The sequence below is a fragment of the Ochotona princeps genome, chromosome 4 (assembly GCF_030435755.1).
Source record: "Ochotona princeps isolate mOchPri1 chromosome 4, mOchPri1.hap1, whole genome shotgun sequence".
Lineage (NCBI taxonomy): Eukaryota > Metazoa > Chordata > Mammalia > Lagomorpha > Ochotonidae > Ochotona > Ochotona princeps.
The window spans coordinates 63,789,701-63,811,189 of NC_080835.1; the positions used below are offsets into that span (position 1 = coordinate 63,789,701).

A 21,489-nucleotide genomic window follows, 5' to 3' on the forward strand; every position below is an offset into this window, starting at 1 on the left:
TGGCTGAACTGTCCAAATACTGTCATGGAACACTAGGTCAACCCAGTGTGCATTATTACCTCAGTAACTCTATAAGAACTCTTTTAGAAACTGTTGTACAGGGATGGAGTGATATTTTCAGTCTCAATTGTCCCATAACTTGAACCTGAGTGCTGTTTTATAGAATCATCATCTGAGAAGCCTTGTGCTTATTTTAGTGCTGCTACTTTTTTCAAAGAAACATTTCTAAGAGCCTTTATTGAGAATTTTCTTCAAAGTCTTTTGTAATTTCGTGTTTCTCTATGCTGACAGTTAAATGATTATTATATAATAAATATATTAAATATTTGCTGAGTGCTTGCTATGTGCTAGCAACTTACAGAGTATACTCCAGAAAAGTCCTGTGAATCTGATTTTATCGTAATTCCCACAAAGCTAGCATGGGATTAGAATGTGAGCTCAACTAACTCAAAAACACTTCTCTTTAGAGGCCAGAGCCAGCCCACTCATTTCCCTGATACTTTCAAGAAGTATGAGCTCCTCTTAAACAAAACTCTATAAATACTCTGAGGGAAACTCCCAAACAGAAAATGGCGTGAGAGAAGGCAGCATGAAAGGAATTGCTGTGCAACTACCAAGGGTGACTATTTCAATGAATTAAGATTATTTTCCATTTGATTTTTAAGCTCTAGATTTTTAAGCACTAAACAAAGACAACAGTATGGAGAGGCATGGTAGATTTGCCTGTGAGACAGCCTGTTGTTTCAGATCTGTTATCTTCTAGACCACAGCCCAGGTGTAACTTTCCTCTGTCTCTGTTCTCCAGAGGCCTGGCACCATGGACTCAGTGTTATCCAGCAGAGAGGCTGCTGGGAAACGGCCCAGTAGTGCGCTCGCCTTTCCAAGGTGAGTGTTCTGTTTTGTGCATTTATCTAGGCAGCAACTTCCCCTTTTTATATAGTCTCTATCTCCAATCCTCACTCTGTAGTTAAAATATTCCGTTTTACTCATATTATTTTGGTATTATTTATTTTTCACACACACACACACACACACACACACAATTTAGGTCTCCCATCTGCTGATTCACTCCACAAATGCCTGAAATGGTTGGAACTGGATCAGGCCAAAGCCAGGAACCTAGAACTCAATTCAAGTCTCTTCTGTAGGTGGCAGGGACCCGATCACTTGAGCTATCACCTGTTGCCTCCCAGGGTACACACTATCAGAGAGCTGAAATTGGGAGCAGAACTGGGACTCAAATCCAAGTACTCTAGTAGAATGTAGGCATCCCAAGGGCTGTCTTAACACTGTACCAAATATTTGCCTTTATTACACACACACACACACACACACACATTTTTGAGTCTGTGTTGGAAGAGCTTTATTACACACATCTCAGAAGACTTGTGTGAAGATCAGAATAAATCTTAGCCCGACTCATTCACCTTACAGATAAAATGGCCATACAAAAGTGAGTGGTGAGCAAGAAAAGAACCATGGCTTTTGATTATTTCCATTGACACATGCTGCCTTACTTGTGAACAATCAGTAGATTCGTAATAATTTCATTCTGGCTATTTCAAAAGACAAACTTGGCTGTCCCATTTTGACATGTTTTGGGTTAAATACACCCTCAGTGAAATAATTGTAGCAGGATGAAGAACAGAGAGCTTTGAAACATCTGTAAGGACTCAAATGGTCAAAACAATTGTTGTTTTTTTTTTTAAGATTTATTTATTTTCATTGCAAAATCAGATACACAGAGAGGAGGAGAAACAGAGAAGATCTTCCCTCTGATGATTCACTCCCCAAGCGGCCACAACGGCCGGAGTTGTGCCTATCTGAAGCCAGGAGCCTGGAGCTTCCTCCAGGTCTCCCACACAGGTGCAGGAACCCAAGGCTTTGGGCTGTCCTTGACTGCTTTCCCAGGCCACAAGCAAGGAGCTGGATGGGAATTGGAGCTGCCAGTATTAGAACTGGCGCCCAGATGGGATCCTGGCACGTTCAAGGCGAGGACTTTAGTGGTAGGCCACCGCTCTGAGCCCTGTTAGTGTTTTCTTTATATGAAGTGTCTCTGAACGTACTGGAGCCTTTCTACTCCAGCCCAGGACTCTACTCCAGAAGTCAAAGAAACTCTACAGTTAATATACACCAACCAAGTACGCCTCATCTGTGCCTTGAAATGTATCTTTGCATGTCCTTCATTTTTGTCTAGGTAAAGAGATGGGAAAGTGGGAAGAAGAAAGAAACTGGGATGAAAAGATTATTTCAGGATGTATTCTCTCCCAGGCCATGAATGCTTACTTTCAATCTTCCCAGTACCCACCTTTAAGAATTAGAAAGGACTTTGGAAAACTCAAACTAAAACCAAAACTAAAAACTTAAGTTGGGGTCTTCAAAGCAGTACCTTTATGTACAAGGCTCTTCAAAAAGTTCAAAGAAAATGGATATTATGAAAATACTGCATAGCTTTCAAAATTGTTTAATATGAAAGCAAACTTATCTTTTAATTCCTTTTCCCCACAGTACCCTCAGTTAAACTGTTTTTGAAACTATAATATAAAGGGAGATCTTGGTTTATTCTTAGGATTGAGTTCAAGGAGACAGAGAATAAACCACCCATGGAGACCATTGCAGAAGAAGGTGGAGACACTAGACAAAGTAAACCCAAGTGGAAAGACCAGTCGGACAAAGAAGGTGCCAGAGGTAAGCCAAAGTTTCTAGGTATAATTTGCCACGGTTTGCTGCTTAGCAGCCCAGACATTAAGTTAGATTCATGAATAATCATTGTATTCCTTTCTCTAATAAATATCTTCATTGTTATTAGCAATAGTATTCTGGAGAAATAAATGTAACTGTGTGGTGCTTTTGGGTGATAAGTTGTCTTTTTTACAGTCTGTTAGAGAAAAAGTGAAGTTCATAAGGAATTTTGTATCTCAAATCAACCACTTTATGAGTCTTAGATCCTTCAGCCATCAGGCTTTTAGATTGTCATGTTTGTTGGCCCCTCATTGCTTGAAGTAGTTAAAACTCAGAAGCCTATAGGATCCAGGCATCTACCATAAATGGAGGAATTAAGGGGATATAAGATGATAGGGAATGAGCCTATGAACTGTATTATGAAAAATGAAATTTAAAAAGTTAGGGAAACATGTAACATAAGTTGTAAGTTGTTACACTTATTGTTATTATTTTATTAACACTTATTATTTTATTTAAAGGCAGAGAGAGCAACTTAGTGACAAAAACTGTTGTTTCACTCCCCATGTGCATGCAACAGTTGGGACTGGACCAGTCCAAAGTCAGATGCTCACCACTCAGCCTGAGTGTCTCATGTGGATGGCAGAGAATCAACTACTTGAGCCATCACTATTGCCTTCTAAGGTGTGCATTATCAGTGAGCTGGAAAAACGAGTGGAGTGAGAATGCAAACCCAGGCACCCTGATACGTGATTTAGGTTTCCCAAGTAGCATCTTAATGACTGCACCAAATGCTACACCCCATCCCCCTTTTATGACATTTTTTATTTTTAAAACAAAAGTGAGGGGGTGGGCCTGTGACATCACTAGGTAAGTTGCAGCCTACAGTGCTGGTAATGCATTCGGGCACTGGTTCAAATCTTGGATGCTCCAATTCCAATCTGGCCCCCTCTTAATTACCTGGGAAAGTGGCAGAAGATGGCCTAAATACTTGGGCCGCTGTGTGCATGTGGAAGACCCAGAAAGCTCCTAATGGTTGGTCTTTGCCTACCATTGGCCTGGCCTAGCTTTGGCCATTGCAACCACTTGGGAAGTGAACCAGTAGATGGAAGGACCTTTCTCTCTTTCAATTACCATTTCCCTCTTTCTCTGTCTCTCTATAATTCTGCCTTGAATCTTTACATGAATCTTTTAGAAATAGTTAAGAGTGGCATTTTCCCCATGTTTGAGAGCTGTAGAGGATGGCTGGTTTCTCACTGTTACATTTGTATTTAATCTGCTGTGATAGGTTGTTTTGGCTGATGCATAAGAAGAAAACCCTGAAATTCGGAAGACATTCTAAGAGTTCTGGAGACCTTCACTTCTTGCCAGAACTCACTTTGAATCTAGTTCCTCTGATCAGATTGCTTTTATGGAAATGTGGGACACATGGTATCAGCATTCTGATATTTCAGGAGAAACAGAGATGCTGATTTTGATGTGGAATTTATTCTTTGTTAAATATTGATAACTAATATTGTAACAAAAAGTGCTGTTGGGGCCAAACAAGACATATCAATGTATGCACATTGACTTCGGAAAGTTGATTTTTTATTTGTGGCTAAGTGGATCTCATATAAATGTCTGACTTAGTGTTTACATTTGTTTGTCTCTTTAGCCTCATTACCCACCCTTCATTACACAGACTCCCTCTTGGAGCAAAATTTTGCATTTGTACTCTAGTAGGCTTTGTCCTTCCCTGACCAGAGTTCATCCTTGAGTTCATTCTTTTCCTGCAGCCTGGAATGCCTTAACAGTTTATCAATCCCACGCACCTTTTAGTTTCGTTTCACATCTCAATTTCTGCATGAAAACATATTCCTGGATTTTGAAATAGTTTCTAAATGTATCATCCTTTAAGATGTTGTGATTTATTTGGGATTCAGAGAATGTGTATTAAGTTTTTATTTGTTTATTTATAAATATTTTAAAATATTTCATCCTTTATTTGAAAGGCAGAGAGAGAGAGAGAAAGTGAGAATATAACATCTTCAATCCGCTGGTTCATTCCCCTAATGCCCCAACAGCCAATGTTGCACCAGGCCGAATCTATGAAACGGACTCTTCGTCTGTATTTCTTAAATGGGTTCAGGGACCCAAGGACTCAGAGCATGTTTTTCTGCTGTTCCAGGCATATTAGCAGGGAGATGAATCGGAAGTAGAGCATGTGGGACTCAAACTGGCACCCATGTGGGATGCTGACATTGCAGGAAGTGGTTTAACCTATAGCTACAAAACTGGTTGTTACATTTCTATTCATACAACACAATGTAATGCTCAACACTGTTGATGCATAATCAATCTCCACAGATGAGATCTCACTTTTTGTGTGTCTTATTTTTCTTTCTTGTGCTATCTAGGGAAGATTTTTAAGGGCAAAATGTTGTCTTTTTGTATCCACACAGTGTTCTCTTTGCACATACACAGCAAAAATATTTTCTAGATCACATTAAGTCAACAGGCAATCTTTTAAAGAGAAAATAATGTATATTATGTAGAAGTTTCCTTTTTGTTCAATTACAAACAATGAGAGCTTATCTGTTCTATGTACAAACTGCTCATTTAGTTGTTTGAAAGTTAGACGGAAACTTAATTGCAATCATTTTTTTTTTTTGTTTCACAGAGATCTCATCACCCAAGAGACTTCGAGATAAACAAGCTATCACCCCTGCCAAAGTGACAAATGTCAGCTTGCTGGACAAGTTTGAGTCAAATGGAGGTGGTGGCAAGAACATAAATCCTGAAAAGTAATTTATTGACATTTCTTCTGTTGGAGATTGAGGGGAGGCTAATTATGTGAATTTCATTTAATATTAGCTATTTAATCCAAACAATAATAATACTCTTGTAGTTTGTTGAACCTTCTTTTGTGACATGAGTACTGATTTCCTGTACACTTGAAGAGACTGTTATATTCCTTGGACACAATTTTCTATATATTTAATTAGTACCTAAACTCTGTTAAATAAATAGTTAAATTTTTACATACTAACTTTCCTCTGAAAGAAATGCTAAGAATTTCTCACTTCGGTGTTGTATTTTTCAGAAGGTATTTTGATTTTTGCTTCTTGAGTAATGTATTTTATTCCACACATGTCCATGATTCTTACTTCTTGTACATCTTTTTATCATTATAAAATCTCCTTTGTTTGTACTGGAAGCTTTTGCCTTGAAATATGTTCCATCTAACTGACCATACAACATTTGGTTATTTTTTAACCAAAATTTCCTCTTTATGCCGTCTTTTTTTCATTTGTGTATGTATATGTTTTATTTTACTTGTTTCATAAACAAATTAAAATAGTTTTCAATTCAATCCGAACTTAACTGTTCAATTGTAGCTATGGCATACTTGGACTCGTGCTCATGCCTTGTTTTTTGTTTTCCACTTGTTATTCTCCTTTTTTCCATTCTGTTGGATTGATCCCATTTCTTCAGTATGCTTTGAATTATTTTAGAAATTTAGTCTTCCTAGCACTCCATATTTTTGTCTAGAACTTTTGTTCCAACTTACTTGTAAATGTGTAGTTTATTACTGTTATTAATGGTAAATAGTAATTTAGATTTACCAACACATTTTACCAGTTTCTTTTGCTCACCTGTGCTTCTTAGATCCTTGCCTTTCCTTCAGGATTCATCTAAAGTAAATCCTCTAGAAGCTGTTTTCAATACACTTTTTTTCCCTGATAGCTTAAAATGATCCTTATTATGTTCCCTCTCTTGGATGATAATTCTTCATTCATAGCTACTTTCCCTCGTTACTTCGACAGTGTTCCATTTTCTCCTGGGACCATTTTCTGTGTTCATTTTTCACCCGGGTTAATCTATCCTTAGGAAATGCGATGTTCTGAAAGTTCTTATCCATTATCTTTTAGAATATTAATCCTTGAATTCCACTCATCATATAGTTCAATCACTCCCATTAAATATATGATTGAGCTTCTGAATCTGTTCTCTACTTCTCAAATCAAAAGGTTATCTCTATACTTTGTAGGAGATAGCCTCATCTTTATTTTGAAGTGAATTACTAACAGACCTAGGTGGACTAGTACAGTGTGTATTCCTTTTGTTCAGTTCTTGAAATTAGCCTTTTCATTTTGAATACATTATTTTGTTACTTCATAATATACGTTTTAATTTGCTAGATCTTTATCTCTTAGCACTTTTAGTGGACTTGTTTAAAACTTCCTACTAGTTTCACTGTTTTTCTCATTTGTTGCGTCTGTTGACACAGGTGCTCTTTGGCCTTGGAGTCCTTTGAGAATTCATTTTGTGTGGTTTTTCCTGTGTGTACCTCTTTGTCATACTGTCTTTATAACATTTTGGGTGTATAGCTATGCACTTTCACCAACTTTTATAGTTTAAATTACTGTTAAAATGTCTTGCCCTGGGCCACCTGGATGTTAGAAGTCATATCTACATCCTGTATGGACTCAGTTCTTTGTCTCTGGCAAGGTGCTGGGACCTGTGTAAAATCAAGTGAGCAGAACTGTAATTTTTAGGGGACTGAAGCTGTTAACATGCATCAAATCAGTAGGCTGGATAGGAAACAAAAGCACTTGTATGCAGTCATAGAATTGTGTGAACTCCATCTGTAGCATATATATGGAGAGCAGCTACTTTTTATCACTCTAGTGCTACTACCCAACACAAAACCTCTGTGTCTCTGGGTCACTGGAATAGTTTCTTAATTGTTCTCTCTTATGCTGTTATTATCTCTATTTAGTTTACTCTCCATATTGCAGTCAGAGTAATTCATTAAGATGCAAGTTTGATGAGCTCATCCACTGCTCAAGACCCTCCAATAGTATCCCATATTCACTCCAGGCAAAAACCAAATTCCCAATGGCCTGCAAGATCCTGCCAGGTCTCTGATCTCTCTCCTACTCCTTGCTCTTAATGCATCCCCTGTTATTTACTTTGGATACAGGCACCGCCTCACCTTCAGGGCTTTGCATTCCTTAGCTTACTTGGTTTATCTTTTCTATGAGATTCTTACATTTTTGCTTCCTCGCTTCCATTGGATACTTACCTGCATATCATTTTCTTGGTGAGAAATTTTCTATCTATTTTATTACACTTCTTCCCTCCAGCATTTATTATCATGGGACATACTTTAGAGATCACTTACTTGCCTTATATTTGTTGGCTGTGAATTCCCACCAGAGAGATAATTCCGTGAGTTTAGTGATTGTTTTTCTGTGTATTTTGCTCTTCACTATATCCCCCTGCCTAAAACAGTGCATATGTTAAGCTCTTAACATATTGTGGAATGCATAAATTTTGTTTCCATTTCAAGTATAGGTAACTGAAGGCAAGATTCTACAGATTATCTAAAATCAACCTGAGTGTAGGTGTCAAAGCTGGGTTTCAGATCTAGCCTTATCTAATGTAAAGTACAGATTCTTAATTTCTAGACATACAGCTGTTCCGAAGAAAACCACTAAGATAAATTTTGTTATCTGGAATTTATATTTGTGTCTAAAATTACCATTGCTCCAGATGACATTTAATTAAACGTCAATTAGTATTGGATTGTCTTTTATAGTTTATCCTCTCCAGACTGTCTGAAAAATGTTACTGAGATGAAGCCCAGATCATCTCCAGCTCCAGATTGCCAGGATCATAACAAGGCAGGACAGGTACTACTTTTTTTTTTAAGATTTATTTATTTTTATTACAAAGTCAGATATACAGAGAGGAGGAGAGACAGAGAGGAAGGTCTCCCATCCGATGATTCACTCCCCAAGCGGCCGCAACGGCCGGTGCTGTGCCCATCTGAAGCCGGGAACCAGGAACCTCTTCCGGGTCTCCCACGTGGGTTCAGGATCCCAAGGTATTGGGCCATCCTGGACTGCTTTCCCGGGCCACAAGCAGGGAACTGGATGGGAAGTGGAGCAGCCGGGATTAGAACCGGCGCCCATATGGGATCCTGGCGCTTTCAAGGCGAGGACTTTAGCCGCTAGGCCACCACTCTGTGAACCAGGTACTACCTTTAAGCAAGCAAATTCCGGTCAGCATATTCCTCTTGCTTCTGTTTCTCAAAGAGCATTCTGGAAATCTCATGTATGATGTATCAGTGTGGCTACAGAACTCAGGGCCTTGAACTGGACTGGGCTTTGTCTACTTACAGGTCAAGATCTCCAGGTCACAGAAATAGCGCTGGGAAATGAGTTTGTGATTTTTCCATTATTATAAAAACTTTTAATAGGCAAAAGTTTTTTGATTGAGTATTTCATGAATCATTTTGGTTATTTGTAAGGTCCATTCTGAAAATCTCACTTGGTTAATTGTAAATGATAAATTATTGAATGATGTATGTTTCTTGATATATTCAGCTGTTGGAGACATTGTGAAGGAAATGTGAAGGTAGGTAAGTAATGTGTAAACATGGATTTTTCCTGAAATTTGGGTTCCTTAGGAAATGTGCTATGTATGTTTGCAACGAGCGCAGCGTAATTCCCAGGTGTACTACAGCGAGGAGAGAAAAAAGAGAGACCTGGAAGATGAGCTTCTTATACAGCAGTATCAGATGCTGAAAGATCAGGAGGCTCTCTTCAAACACCAGGTAATAGAATACTTCTCTTAAAAAGTGTTTAGCTGGGACAGTAGCATGTGACTATAAAAAAACCATTGAAAGTGTTCTACAATGCATCTGCATTGTAACAAATCATGTGTTAACTGCTGCACTAAAACTTATGTTGTGTTTAGGACTGAATTTTAAAGATAGAATTGCTGGGTTTATGTTGATTTGTTTTTGATTTCTGAGAAAATATGACTTTGGTAAAGCTTTTGCCAATTGAATTCATGGCTTTTATCAAGCATCCAAAGGTAGACTGGCACCTCTCAATTTGCTACGCTATCTATACATTTTATTTACATTATCTATCTATCCCTCTCTCTATATATTTTGTGGGCTACACAAAATTTTCCATTCCTTCCTGAATTTTTGATGAAATTTTCCATTCCTTCTTAACATTCCTGTAGCAATAGAGGTGTAAAATGGAGAATAGGAAATAAGAAACAAAACTGACCCTAACCCACTTCATGATTTTATGAGCAGTAACTTTGTTCCCCAAAGGTAGGTTTCTACCTTGGTTAGATTATTTAAAATAATGGCATTAGCTTATTTTTAGTTTATTCTGAAAAATTATTTGAAATGTAGGGAGGAGAGGGGAAAGTGAGGGAGGAGAGAGAGAATTTTCTTTCCATTGAATCACTCTTCAGATGTTTGTGACAGCTAGGGCTGGGCCAGACGTGAGCCTGGAGCCAGGAAGCCAATGCAGGTGTTTCGCAAAGGTGATAAGGACCCACATGATGGTGCATCACCTGCTGCCTGCCAAGGAGGCATTAGCAGGAGCCTGGAATTGGAAGGACAGATGGAACTTGAACCAGGCACTCTGATATGACATCCAAGTGTCCCAGGTGGTATTTTAGCTGATGTGCTAAGCACATTCCCTGTAGTTTTATTTTGTTTTTAAAATTGGATGTAATAATTGCATTATATTTCAATATGCATATTTTATGTAATGAGAATGGTAATTAGCATATATATTATTTCATTATCATTTCTTTGTGATAAAACATTCAAAATGATCTCTTCTAGCTATTTTGAAGTTAACACGCCATTATTACTTATGGTAGTCACTTGCTATTCAATAGAACTTCAGAACTTGTTTCTCTTACCTAACTTAAATTTTGTGTCCTTTGACTAACCTCATTATCTCTCTACTTCTATGCTTTCAGTCGTTGGTATTGAGCATTCCACACTCTAGCAGTATGAAATAGACTACTTTAGATTCCGTGTATGAGAATTAAGTTATAATAGGCTGTATTTCAGTATGTGATAAAAAAATGTCAAAAATCATGTGTGTGTGTGTGTGTTACAGATGAAAAGTCTGGCCACTAGAGAACAGAATCAGAAAAATGCTGCCTATAACCTTGGAGTTGCTGAAGCTATAAGAAGGCATAAGAATGAGAAACCTGAATTTTATGTAAGAGTCCTAACATTACTAACACCTGCCTTGTCTGTGAGCCTTTGGCTCTGCTCCCTTTATTGCAGGCTGTATGATTTTTAATGTGGTAGGGTCCTACAAAGTTAAAACTTCCTTCTAGGACAGGTGCTGTCTGGTGTTTATTTTCACACCACCCACATTCACAATACAGTTCCTGTTTAGCACTGCAGCTCTCATCAATTACAGTAATTCTCAACCAGGGACTGGGACAGCTGGTGGGGATGCAGGATCTTAAGAGAACCAATAGCATCACCAAAACATGATATCTTTTTGTAAATGCACTTGAAGGTTCTACCCCAGAATGTCATAACAGAAACCTACAGTTGAATAAGATAGCCAGGTGATTCCAATGTGCATGAAAATTTGAGAAACCAGTCTTCAACTGGAGAAGGGCCACCTGCTTTCTCTTTTCACACTTATGTCTGGCAGTCTGGACATAAATTTAGCAAAAATAGACTGTATTTATCATCAAACATCTGTGGCACCGTGTTCCAACTATTGTACTCATGATTAGAAATAAGTCCCCTTTTTATAGTCTTAGTTTAGTTGAGGAGCCAGACATAGACAGAAATATGAGTGTGGTAAAATAGCTGCAGGGATAAATCCAGGTAAAGTATATGTGAGCAGAGAGCAAAGAACCTTAACTTGGCCTGGAAAACTTCCTGCATACAGGAATTAGGAAAGAAATGAAGGAAGAATGAGATTTCGTGCAGGGACATTACAGGAGGCTGGAGAGCAAGTATGGGGCTTTTGAGATTTGATTGCTATTCTATCTCCTCTAGATTATGACTGCTCACTTTGTAATATATGTTTTTAAACTTTCAAAGACCAAAACAGAAACTTTTGATTCCTTTCTCAATCTGTTTTTCTGTCTCCCAATGCTAGTAAGTGCCATCAGTAGCGTGCTGTGGCAAAATGATTTTTTAAAAGCTTATTTTATTTTTATTTGAAAGGCAGAGTTACAGAAGAGGGGGATAGGGAGAGACAGAGAGAGAGAGAGAAAGAGAATCTTCCATGCACTGGTTCACTCCCAAATGGCTGCAGTGGCTGGAGCTGCACTAATTCAACGTCAGGAGCCAGCAGCTTCTTCTGGGTCTCCCATTAAGCGTCCAGGATACCAAGGACCTGAGCCATCTTCTACTCCTTTCCCAGGCCCTAAACAGGGAGCTGGACTGAAACTGGAGCAGCTAGAACATGGACTAGCACCCTTATGAGACACAAAAGGACACTGAAATTGGATGCCAGCACTGTAGGCAGAGGTTTAGCTTACTTTGCCAATTATCCAGCCCTAGCTAAAAATAATTTTAAAAAATCTTCTCCAAAGCATATTGTTATCCTCCCAATGAATTATACTATCCTCCCAATGAATTATAATAAGATCTAAGTTCCTGACTTTGCCTTTCCCTTTGAGCTCACCAACTTCTTTTTACCCTGTTCTTTATGTTTCAGCTACTAGGACATATCTATCATGTGTCCAGTGAGTGTCTTTCTACTTGTTGTTCCTTCTCTGTTGGACATGAATTCTTTGATATTCATGGCACATGTGATTTGGTGGTCTCTACAGAAAAGCCTTCCAAATATCCGAACAATTTAGTCCTGTTCTCACCAAGTCTTTCGCTATGATAAGGAATTTATAGCACTCAGTCATTACCTTAATCATGTGCCATTTACTTGTTCACTGTCTGCCTTCTACACCGGAATCCTAGCTAGAAGAGAGCATAGCTTTTTGTTCTTAGTCACAAAGGGATAGCCCCTGTGTAGAGTGACAGGATCCACTGAAGATGTCTTTTTTCCATCTTATTGTCTCTTCTCTGTGTTATGTTTTTCACATACTCAGAATTTTCTTCCTCCCGTGCAGATGTTTAAATGGTAAGTCAGGACCTACTCTGTGCCACACTTTTCCATGTCTGTCTCCAAAATGGGGTGCCAGTCAGCTTTGGTCAACTCCCTCCATGAATATGCTAGTGTTACTCTGTGGGTTACCTAATTATCAGTTAGGGTCCTTATGTTTAGGTCTGGGCGAAAAAGAAATTAATACTTTGATTCATTTTAGTTTTCTGTTTATTACCTGTATTTTGTGACATTCGAGTTTCAATGTATTGCTTCTCTCATTCTAGAAATCTTTCTTATTTGACAAACGACCACTCAGTCCTGAGCTTAATGCTCTTAGGCAAGTGGAATATTCCCAAAGTCTCCTGAAACAAATGGATAACAGACGGGAAAAGGAAATAAAGCAAAGACAAAACAGGGAGTTGATGGATCGTCTAGAACAAGTTCAACTCACAGAGGAGTAAGTACAGCTAGCTCTGAAAAACTGTCATAATTTTCATGTGAAGCGATTTTCCATGTGGGATTGATTCAGTTTCGGCAGTTTCACAAGGACATTCTATCCAAGTGCAAATGTTGACCCGGCTAGCAGTCAGTACCATAACACAACATTTAGTTAGAAAAGTGGAAAAAGGTCATAATTGATATAATTACCATTTTCAATCTTAATAATTAGCTGAAACTGCAGAATATCATCTGGAGTTATTTTGTAATACGCAGTACTGGCAGACGGAAGAAGGAACTCATCTTGAGAAAGCATCATTCCCAGCTATTAGATGTCCAGATGACTTGAAGACAAAGCTGAGGTTTAATTATAAGAATATATAGGGCTGTCCGAAGGCACCCAAAGGCAGAAATGTACAGGGAATCCACAAGCACTGGAACTGTGGACTGGACAGACAAGTAGAATGGCTTTCCTTCTGTTGACATTGTGAGCTCAGTCTTGAATTATTAGTGTCAATTTAAGTGACCAGGAAAAAGAATCTGATTGGTCCTGATGGATTACCAGAAGTGCAGGCAAGGATCAGATCCATGGAGTTCCTATATATCCAAGAGGGCCTGCATTTCTCCTACTAATATCTGCAGTGCAACTGCATAGCCTACCCTAGCAGGAGCAGAGACTCCTGAAACAAATAATAAACTGATTTCTGTGACTAAAATGCCAGTCATTAGCCCTCTGTATCCTTGATAACTGTACCCTAGTTTTATATCCTTGAATTCAATAATCCACAGATAAAAGCTATTTGAAAAAATAAATTTTGTCTATATTGAAAATCTACTGACTTTTTCTCTTGCCATTATTCCCTAAATAGTAACAGGTATTTACATAGCACTTATGTTGCATTAAGTATAATGAGCAGTTTAGAAATAAATAAAATATTTACAGGAGGATTGGTGTAGGTTACAGCAAGCACTGCACTGTTTTGTATAACAGACTTGAGCATCCTCAGGATTTGTTAACTGCTGGGTTGCTGGGAGCAATTTCTACAGGTTCTGTGGCATGATGGTGCTTCTCTGAAATTTAAATATTTCATATATTCACATAGATAACATATGGAGTATCTGGAGGCTACATGTAATAAATTAGAATTTCTAGGGCCTGGCATGGTAACCTAGGGGATAAAGTCCTCACCTTGCATGTGCCAGGATCCCATATGGGCACTGGTTCGTATCCCGGCAGCCCCACTTCCTATCTAGCTCCCTGCTTGTGGCCTGAGAAAGCAGTCGAGGATGACCCAAAGTTTTGGGACCCTGCACCGGCGTGTGAGACCTAGAAGAAGCTCCTGGCTCCTGGCTTCGGATTGGCTCAGTTCCAGCCGTTGCAGTCACTTGGAGAGTGAACCATTAGATGGAAGATATGCCTGTCTCTCCTCCACTCTGTATATCTGACTTTGTAATAAAAATAAATACATCTTTTAAAAATAAATAAATAAATTAGAATTTCTAAAAGTGTCACTGATCTTAAGAAGTATCTTACAATGATTCAGCTTATACAGTGAATTGTATTTTGCAGAATTGGCAAATGTGTTTTGGTGGTGCCTTTTCTTTCACTAGCAGTACACTATACAGTATGATTTGTCACTTGGTGTTACCTTTTCTATCTATATTGTGTTCAACACACCATCCCAAGGACCTTTAGACTACTCTCTCCTTTCTTAAAATGAAAGCTCCCAGAATGAAACAATGACTTTTATTTATCAGGCTTTCATTGTCATGTTGTTTTTTTTTTTATAGTGGTAATCTGTAGTACTGAGATTCTCAAAGCGTGTCCCACCTTCTTCTGTTTTTACCTGCCAGACTTGCTGCGCAAAGAGCCAGATATTTAAGAGACAAGATGGAAGAAACACAATGTTACCAGAGGGCTTTGGATGCACAGGTGAGGAATGATTCTTTTTAAAAGTCATTATACAGTGCTTCATTTACATTCTACAACATGTGTAAATATTGTAGTGCTCTGAATACACGTTGTATTATGCCGCTGGTGGATTTTTGAGTCCTTTGTTTCTTCCTTTTAAGGCACTGGTATTTTACTCCATTACAGGATTGTGCTTAAAGTTTGTTCCCCAGTAGAATCATATTCTGCATTTTGTATATCTCCATTTCAGATAAAGAACAAACCCCCCCAGTTACCCGTGTTTGAACCAGACTCCTCTGAGCCCATCTTTGGTAAGACTGAGCGTGATTTGCTGGTTGAAAAGCGCAAGCGAGAGCAGCAGTATATGAAACATCAGCTGGAGGCAGCTGCTAACAACAAGAGAAAAGCCATTCTGGACCAGCTGGTGGATCAGAGGCGGGATCTGCAGATGCTCCAGAGGACGCGAAGAGAGTAAGGAGATCCTCTTCCATTTATGTATTATTCTCTCTCTCCCTCCCTGCTTCTCCCTCCCTTTCTCATACAATGGGTAGGATAATAGCTAATAACTTGAAGATGTCTTACATAAGACATTGTTCCAAGCTCATCACCTGCTTCATCTCATTTTATCATTTTATCCTCATTTTACGAAGACATGAAGTATAACCTATCAGGAACATAACAGGTAACTTATACACAACAGACTCGAATCAGCATTAGACAATAGTAAAACTACAAAGACATACAGCTGGAATCAAGAGCAATCCTGACAACCTCTTAACAGGAGGTCATATGCACAGAGCAGGGGGGGAGACCCCAGAGTGCAGCAGGTGGACAGGAGGAGGCTTGTATCCCAACCTTGGAGACTCCCAGATTCTCACCAAGGACTATCAGTACAGGCACCAAGGACTACATCCCAACTACCAAGGAGACCATGGGGGAATTGGAGTGCCTTTGGAGGCCGAGAACTCTGAGGTCATCCACCCCTGTTTGGATCTACCACATGGGATGGAAGAAGCCCAAATCCTTCTTTGCAGGATCCAAGGTCATCGGAATAACAGCCAGGAGCCCTGAGCAGTCCGCAGAAACAGAAGAACAGTAAACTTTCTTCGGGACCAGGGAGAAGAGCATTCTCTGGTCCTTACTTAGTTCCAACTTTGGATCCCCACCCTCTCTGGCAATGACCATCAAGGTCACTCCGGAGGCCCCCCTACCCCCCAAAAAAACAGCAACAAAACAAAAAAATTAGGATAGATAGAGAACAACAAGGAAAGCTTAGAACCAGGAGGAAACGGTCAGTGTGGACTCACACATACCTTACTAGGCAGAACACAAAGATTAGTTACTCCTCACTAAGGTATTGAAGATTTCTCTGCACACCCCTCCTAAAACTGTTCTGCACCTCAACTGTTGACATATGTCTTGTTAGAGTTATAAGCCAGTTTAGACTATCCTAAAATCTGCCAAGTTCAGAAAAATTATGATTCAACACTATAAACTGCTAAATACTAAAATGAAAATAGACATGAGACAGCTGAATAGTACCCTATAGCCATTTTAAGGTGTATAGAAGCCAGTTGTATATAAACTAAAATTGAAATGCCAACGAAGTAATCACAGGATGTGGTTAAGAACTTGCATTTTTAAACATATTGGTTACTCAATACCATGTCAATTAATTCCATAATGTTGTAAATTGTTGTTGATGTTATGTTGGCACTTTTAATTGATTGGGATGATATTCTGCCAGCTCTGCCTTCAGACCAGAGATGGTCTCCCCAATAAACCGTTGAATTTACCTGGACAATAAGATGCTGGATTCTATGCTTGGTATATGCTTGCAATGAAAGAATCTTGACTGGATTTGATCTGTAATACTGCAACAAGGTGAAGGAATCCACCATGGGGGGAGGGTACGGGGAGGGGTTGGGGAAATCCCAGAACCAATGAAACTGTGTCACATAATGCAATGTAACTAATAAAAAAAAGAAAAAAGAAAAAATTAACAAATTTTTAAAAAACTATCTTGATTCCACTTCTCCCTCTAGTTGCCTTTCATATTTTTCCTGCCCTTTGCAATGCATCCTTAAAAAAAAAGATTTAATTAACTTAAAAATCAAAGTTACAGAGAGAAAGAGAGAAAGAGAGAGACCACTGATTTGTTGGTTCACTCTGCAAATGGTTGCAATGGCCATAGTTGGAACAATCCGAAGCGGGGAGCCGCTTCCAGGTCTACCGCATGGGTACAGGGAACCAAAGGCCTTGAGCCATCCTCTGCTGCTTTTCCAGTCCTTTAGTAGGGAGCTGGATTGGAAGTGCAACAGCCTGGACTAAAACTGACCTCCATATGGGATGCTAGGGCTGTAGGCAGAGGATTAGCTTATGCTTTAATGCCAGTTACTAAAATTCACCTTCTTAAAGAATTACTCATACCATCTTTGGAAATACAATTTGAGCCACAAATGTAGTGTCATGCTTAAGCAGACATAGCCATGACACTCAAATCCTTAACTTCCAAGAAGCTGCTTATAGTGGTGAAGACGGTGGTAAAATAAGCAGAGGATGACTTTATGCCACATTAATGCAAATTACCTTTCAGTTCAAACTTCAAACATTCAGCTTCTAGTTTGTTCAAGTGCCCAAAAATCACCCACCAATACAGAACTGTTAAAGGTGCCTACTGACTTGCAACCTTGCAACCCCTCCATGATTCCTCCCCACCTTTTCATCATCCATTTCTCCTATTGCATCTCCACCCTAGAGTGCCAGAGAATTTCAGCATCATTTTTGTAGATGTCTAGTAACTCTGTGAGATTATCAAGGTGCTCTGGAGTTCCAAAAAGCTTCTTCCAAAGGAGTGTCCTCTCTGTAGAAGTCAGTTGTGCTTATAAAAATAAAAAATATTGAAATTATATACTTTATTAATGATCACTGAGGTAGTGCATGGATTTGTTCTATACCAAGTAGGTGCAGACATGAAAGCATGAGTAGAATAGCAGGTTGAAAATGGAGGATATTTTGATAAGAATGGCAGCTGGTTGTTGGTAGTGAGAGTGAGAATGGTTAAAAAAATGACACTGGAGTCAAATCATATGTAGAATAGACTTTCATGTTCCTAGGGCAATGCATACTTGCTTGTCTATGTTATTTGCTAAAATCTTGGAATATCTTCATACTTCTTGATAAATAGCCTGTTTTCTGAAGGCCCGTCCCACAGTGCCATGCTCTTTCAATAAAGGGTGAAAACCTGGGATCTCCAATATCCTTTCCGATGCGTCGGTTCTGATTGGTTAGTGTGGTGCTGTGATATTGGGCTGGGCATATACCTCTGCGTGGAGTGGTTTCCTTAACAATTATGAAGGAAATTGCTTGGGTTGTTGGAGGGTAAGTGACATAAGTCATGTCGATAGTCTATCATAGTGCCTGAATCAGAAGGGTAGATACTGTTATTATCAGGTGAAGAAAGTGAGGATGAGGCTCTGCTTTTTCTGGTTTATAAATTGGCGTAATTGTTTTCTGCTGTATCAGTGTAGGTGGAAATAGTTTTATTTGGCATTTTTCCTGGATCTAAATTGTTTAAAAATAACTACCCATTTTATTACTCCCAGGATATACATGTGAACAATTCTAAAAATTATATGTGTTTCAGAGGGAGATTACTTTTTTTTAAGAGGAAAACAAACATGATTGTAACATAGGCTACTGTAAGTTCTGTGTGAGGGCCATAGATGTGGTGGTGTGACTATTGTCAGTTGACAACCAGCAATGTGATATTGGAGAAGAGCCACACTCCACTTCATTCTTAGTTACCCTGGTAACTGGAAATGTGGTAAGAAGTTTTGCCTATGGCTCCAAATCCACTTATGCAGTAATTCTAAGAGTCTACAATAGCTTACTCCAGTTTTTGCCTTATCATATTATTCTAGCTTCAACAGATTCTGTGGTTTTGAAATCACCAGGTATATTGTTCAAAGCTTAAAAGATAGTAATATAATAACCCTGAAGGGTTTTGCTGTGTGGGGTAGAGGTAATTGCAGATCAAAGTTCTTGTAATCATAAACATGCCTAAGTGAAAACATATCTCTTGTATTGATTTTTTTGTTTTTTAATCTTAAATTCTTCTTCTTATTATTATTATTATTTGATACAGTTCCATAGGCCACTGGGATTTCCCTTATCCCCTCCCCAATTCCCCCCACACACACTGAGTTCCCCTATATCATTATTAAAGTATAGTTCTTCATATACAGTCATATGTCCATTATTGTGGGCATAGACGATGGCAGAGCATCCATCATCCTATTGTCATATATTAAACGGTTTCATTGGGAGTCAATCTTTAGTTTGGAAATAGGGATGCATACTGCATTGTGTTCTCACATCTGGACATGTTAGTCTCCATTTCACAGTTATTATACATTCCCTTAAATGAAAAGCCACAAAACAAAATCAGCAACAGGAAGAAAAAAGAAATTAATAACACCATGAAGTTAAATAACATGCTACTAAATGTCTAATGTGTCGCTGAAGAAATGTAAAAGAAAATTAAGAACCTGCTACTGTATGATCTATGAGTCATTGAAGAATTTAATCAGAAGAAAGTGTTTTGAAGAGATGAGGCTAACAACAAAAAAACGAAAATCCATGAGATACAGTTTCCACTGGTTTTTGTTGGTGAAATGTGTGTCCTGGAGGCAATAAATAGATGCTGGGTTTTGCTTTTCAATTCAGTCTACTAATTTATGATGTTTGATTGAGTTTAAGCATTTACATTCAGGGTTAATATGTATGGGTGGTAATTTGGTTCTGTCATTTTATCAATGGGTTGTTCATTGATTGCAAGGTGGAAGGGTGGTTATGCTACTTTAAGAAAAAAATGAACCAGCCCAGATGATACTAAAGATTTTTACTGGAGAATCCTGACACCTGGTGGTTGCTGCTGTCTGTACCACAGACCCTTTCGGAGCAGATTAAATCAATGAACTCATTTAGTGAAGCTTCCAGACTTCAAAGAGAAATGACAGTACATTTTACTTTGGCAAGAAAGAGACAGATTTAGGTAATTTGGATCAGGATTAAGGTGGTTGACAACAATAGTGACCACATATTTGCTAGAAACTTAACTCCAGGAACCCTGAGGCTTTGGACTTGAAGAGGTGTTATACTAAGCAGCCATTTCTTTGACAACTTGACCTTCACCAAACTTTCACCTTTGCCTTGCCTTTTTCACACTGTTTTTTAAAAGATTTATTTTTATTGGAAAGGCAGATATACAGAGAGGAGAGACAGAGAGGAAGATCTTCCCCAAGCGGCCGCAACGGCTGGAGCTGAGCCAATCCGAAGCCAGGAGCCAGAAGCCTCTTCAGGGTCTCCCAATGTGGGTGTAAGGTCCCAAGGCTTTGGGCCATCCTTGACTGTTTTCTCAGGACACAAGCAGGGAGCTGGATGGGAAGCGGAGCTGCCAGGATTAGAATTGGTGCCTGTATGGGATCCCGGTGCGTTCTAGGTGAGAACTTCAGCCACTAGGCCACCACGCTGGGCCCACACCATTTTTTTAAAAATTTCCCTTATCTTGTTCAATCAGACCCATATATTTCTCCTTCTCTCCATTTGTATGCCTGTCTACTTTGTCTTACTAAATTTCTATAGCAATCAGTAGGCTGTTAACAGAAAGCTGAGAGGCTGGAATAAGAAGAAAAGTAAAATAAACAGCATAGAAAATCCATTGGGGATGATTCTTTAGATGATTTAAGTAGTCTCAAAGGAAATTAAAGGCTTTAAAGGCTGAAGTTGCTAATTGGAAAAAGGTTTCCATCATGTTAATTTAAACCAGGGCTGAAGATGAAAGATCCGAGACCTATAAATTAGCTGAGATGCAGGGGTTTCCACTGTCTTTCAAAGAGTAGTGAATGAATCCAGATGATTTTCTGTTTAATTTAACATGAAAGGAACAGGATTCTCAATCAGTGCATGCCCTTCCACATATTTTGAGTAGAGTCAGACTATTTTTTCTCTAGGCACTTGGCGGACAGAACTGCTGAGCTGGAACAAGTGAACAGAATCAACCAATGCTTGCAGGAGGACTGGGAACGCAGCGCTGGGATGAAGAAGCAGCGCGACCTGGAGGAGAAGGCTTTCGAGCGGTAATGCCTGCCTGGAACCAGAAGTTCTTTATTTAAAGAGAACTCCCTTCTTTCCTTGTTGACTGTCCTTTAATCCTAGGATGGCACTTAGGTCTCAAGTACCAACTCCAGTTGAGCAGAAGTGGCTTCCTACACAACTTTGTGAAGAAAGCCAAGTCTGTGTTCAGTTAGAAGTGCTGCTGTGTTCTGTATATGGGATGCGAGAAGGAGAAGGCTCTGGTTGTATGGCATACGTGGTTGTATGGCATGTATTTACCAACCCTGCCCTAATCTTTGCCTCTGTTTTTTTATTTCTTGCTGTCACTTTCGTGCCATTCCCCCCTTTTCACCTTGTGGAAGATGTACTTATTTATTTATTTATCTTTCTATTTACTTATTTTAAAGATCATTGGGGGGAACAGGGAGAGGGAGTCTCTGATCAAAATACTTC

General features: G+C 39.0%; 1 protein-coding gene across 1 annotated transcript in view; it reads left to right on the plus strand.

Moving 5' to 3' along the window:
- Positions 1 to 21,489, plus strand: part of CCDC81 (coiled-coil domain containing 81) — a 40,485-nt gene that overhangs the window by 16,818 nt on the left and 2,178 nt on the right. Inside the window, exons 5-14 of the mRNA XM_058663705.1 lie at positions 806 to 885; positions 2,570 to 2,688; positions 5,345 to 5,468; positions 8,270 to 8,363; positions 9,143 to 9,289; positions 10,611 to 10,715; positions 12,854 to 13,026; positions 14,862 to 14,940; positions 15,170 to 15,390; positions 20,934 to 21,059. Of these exons, the coding sequence (XP_058519688.1) occupies positions 806 to 885; positions 2,570 to 2,688; positions 5,345 to 5,468; positions 8,270 to 8,363; positions 9,143 to 9,289; positions 10,611 to 10,715; positions 12,854 to 13,026; positions 14,862 to 14,940; positions 15,170 to 15,390; positions 20,934 to 21,059 (1,268 nt within the window). The remainder of the gene's footprint in view (positions 1 to 805; positions 886 to 2,569; positions 2,689 to 5,344; positions 5,469 to 8,269; positions 8,364 to 9,142; positions 9,290 to 10,610; positions 10,716 to 12,853; positions 13,027 to 14,861; positions 14,941 to 15,169; positions 15,391 to 20,933; positions 21,060 to 21,489) is intronic.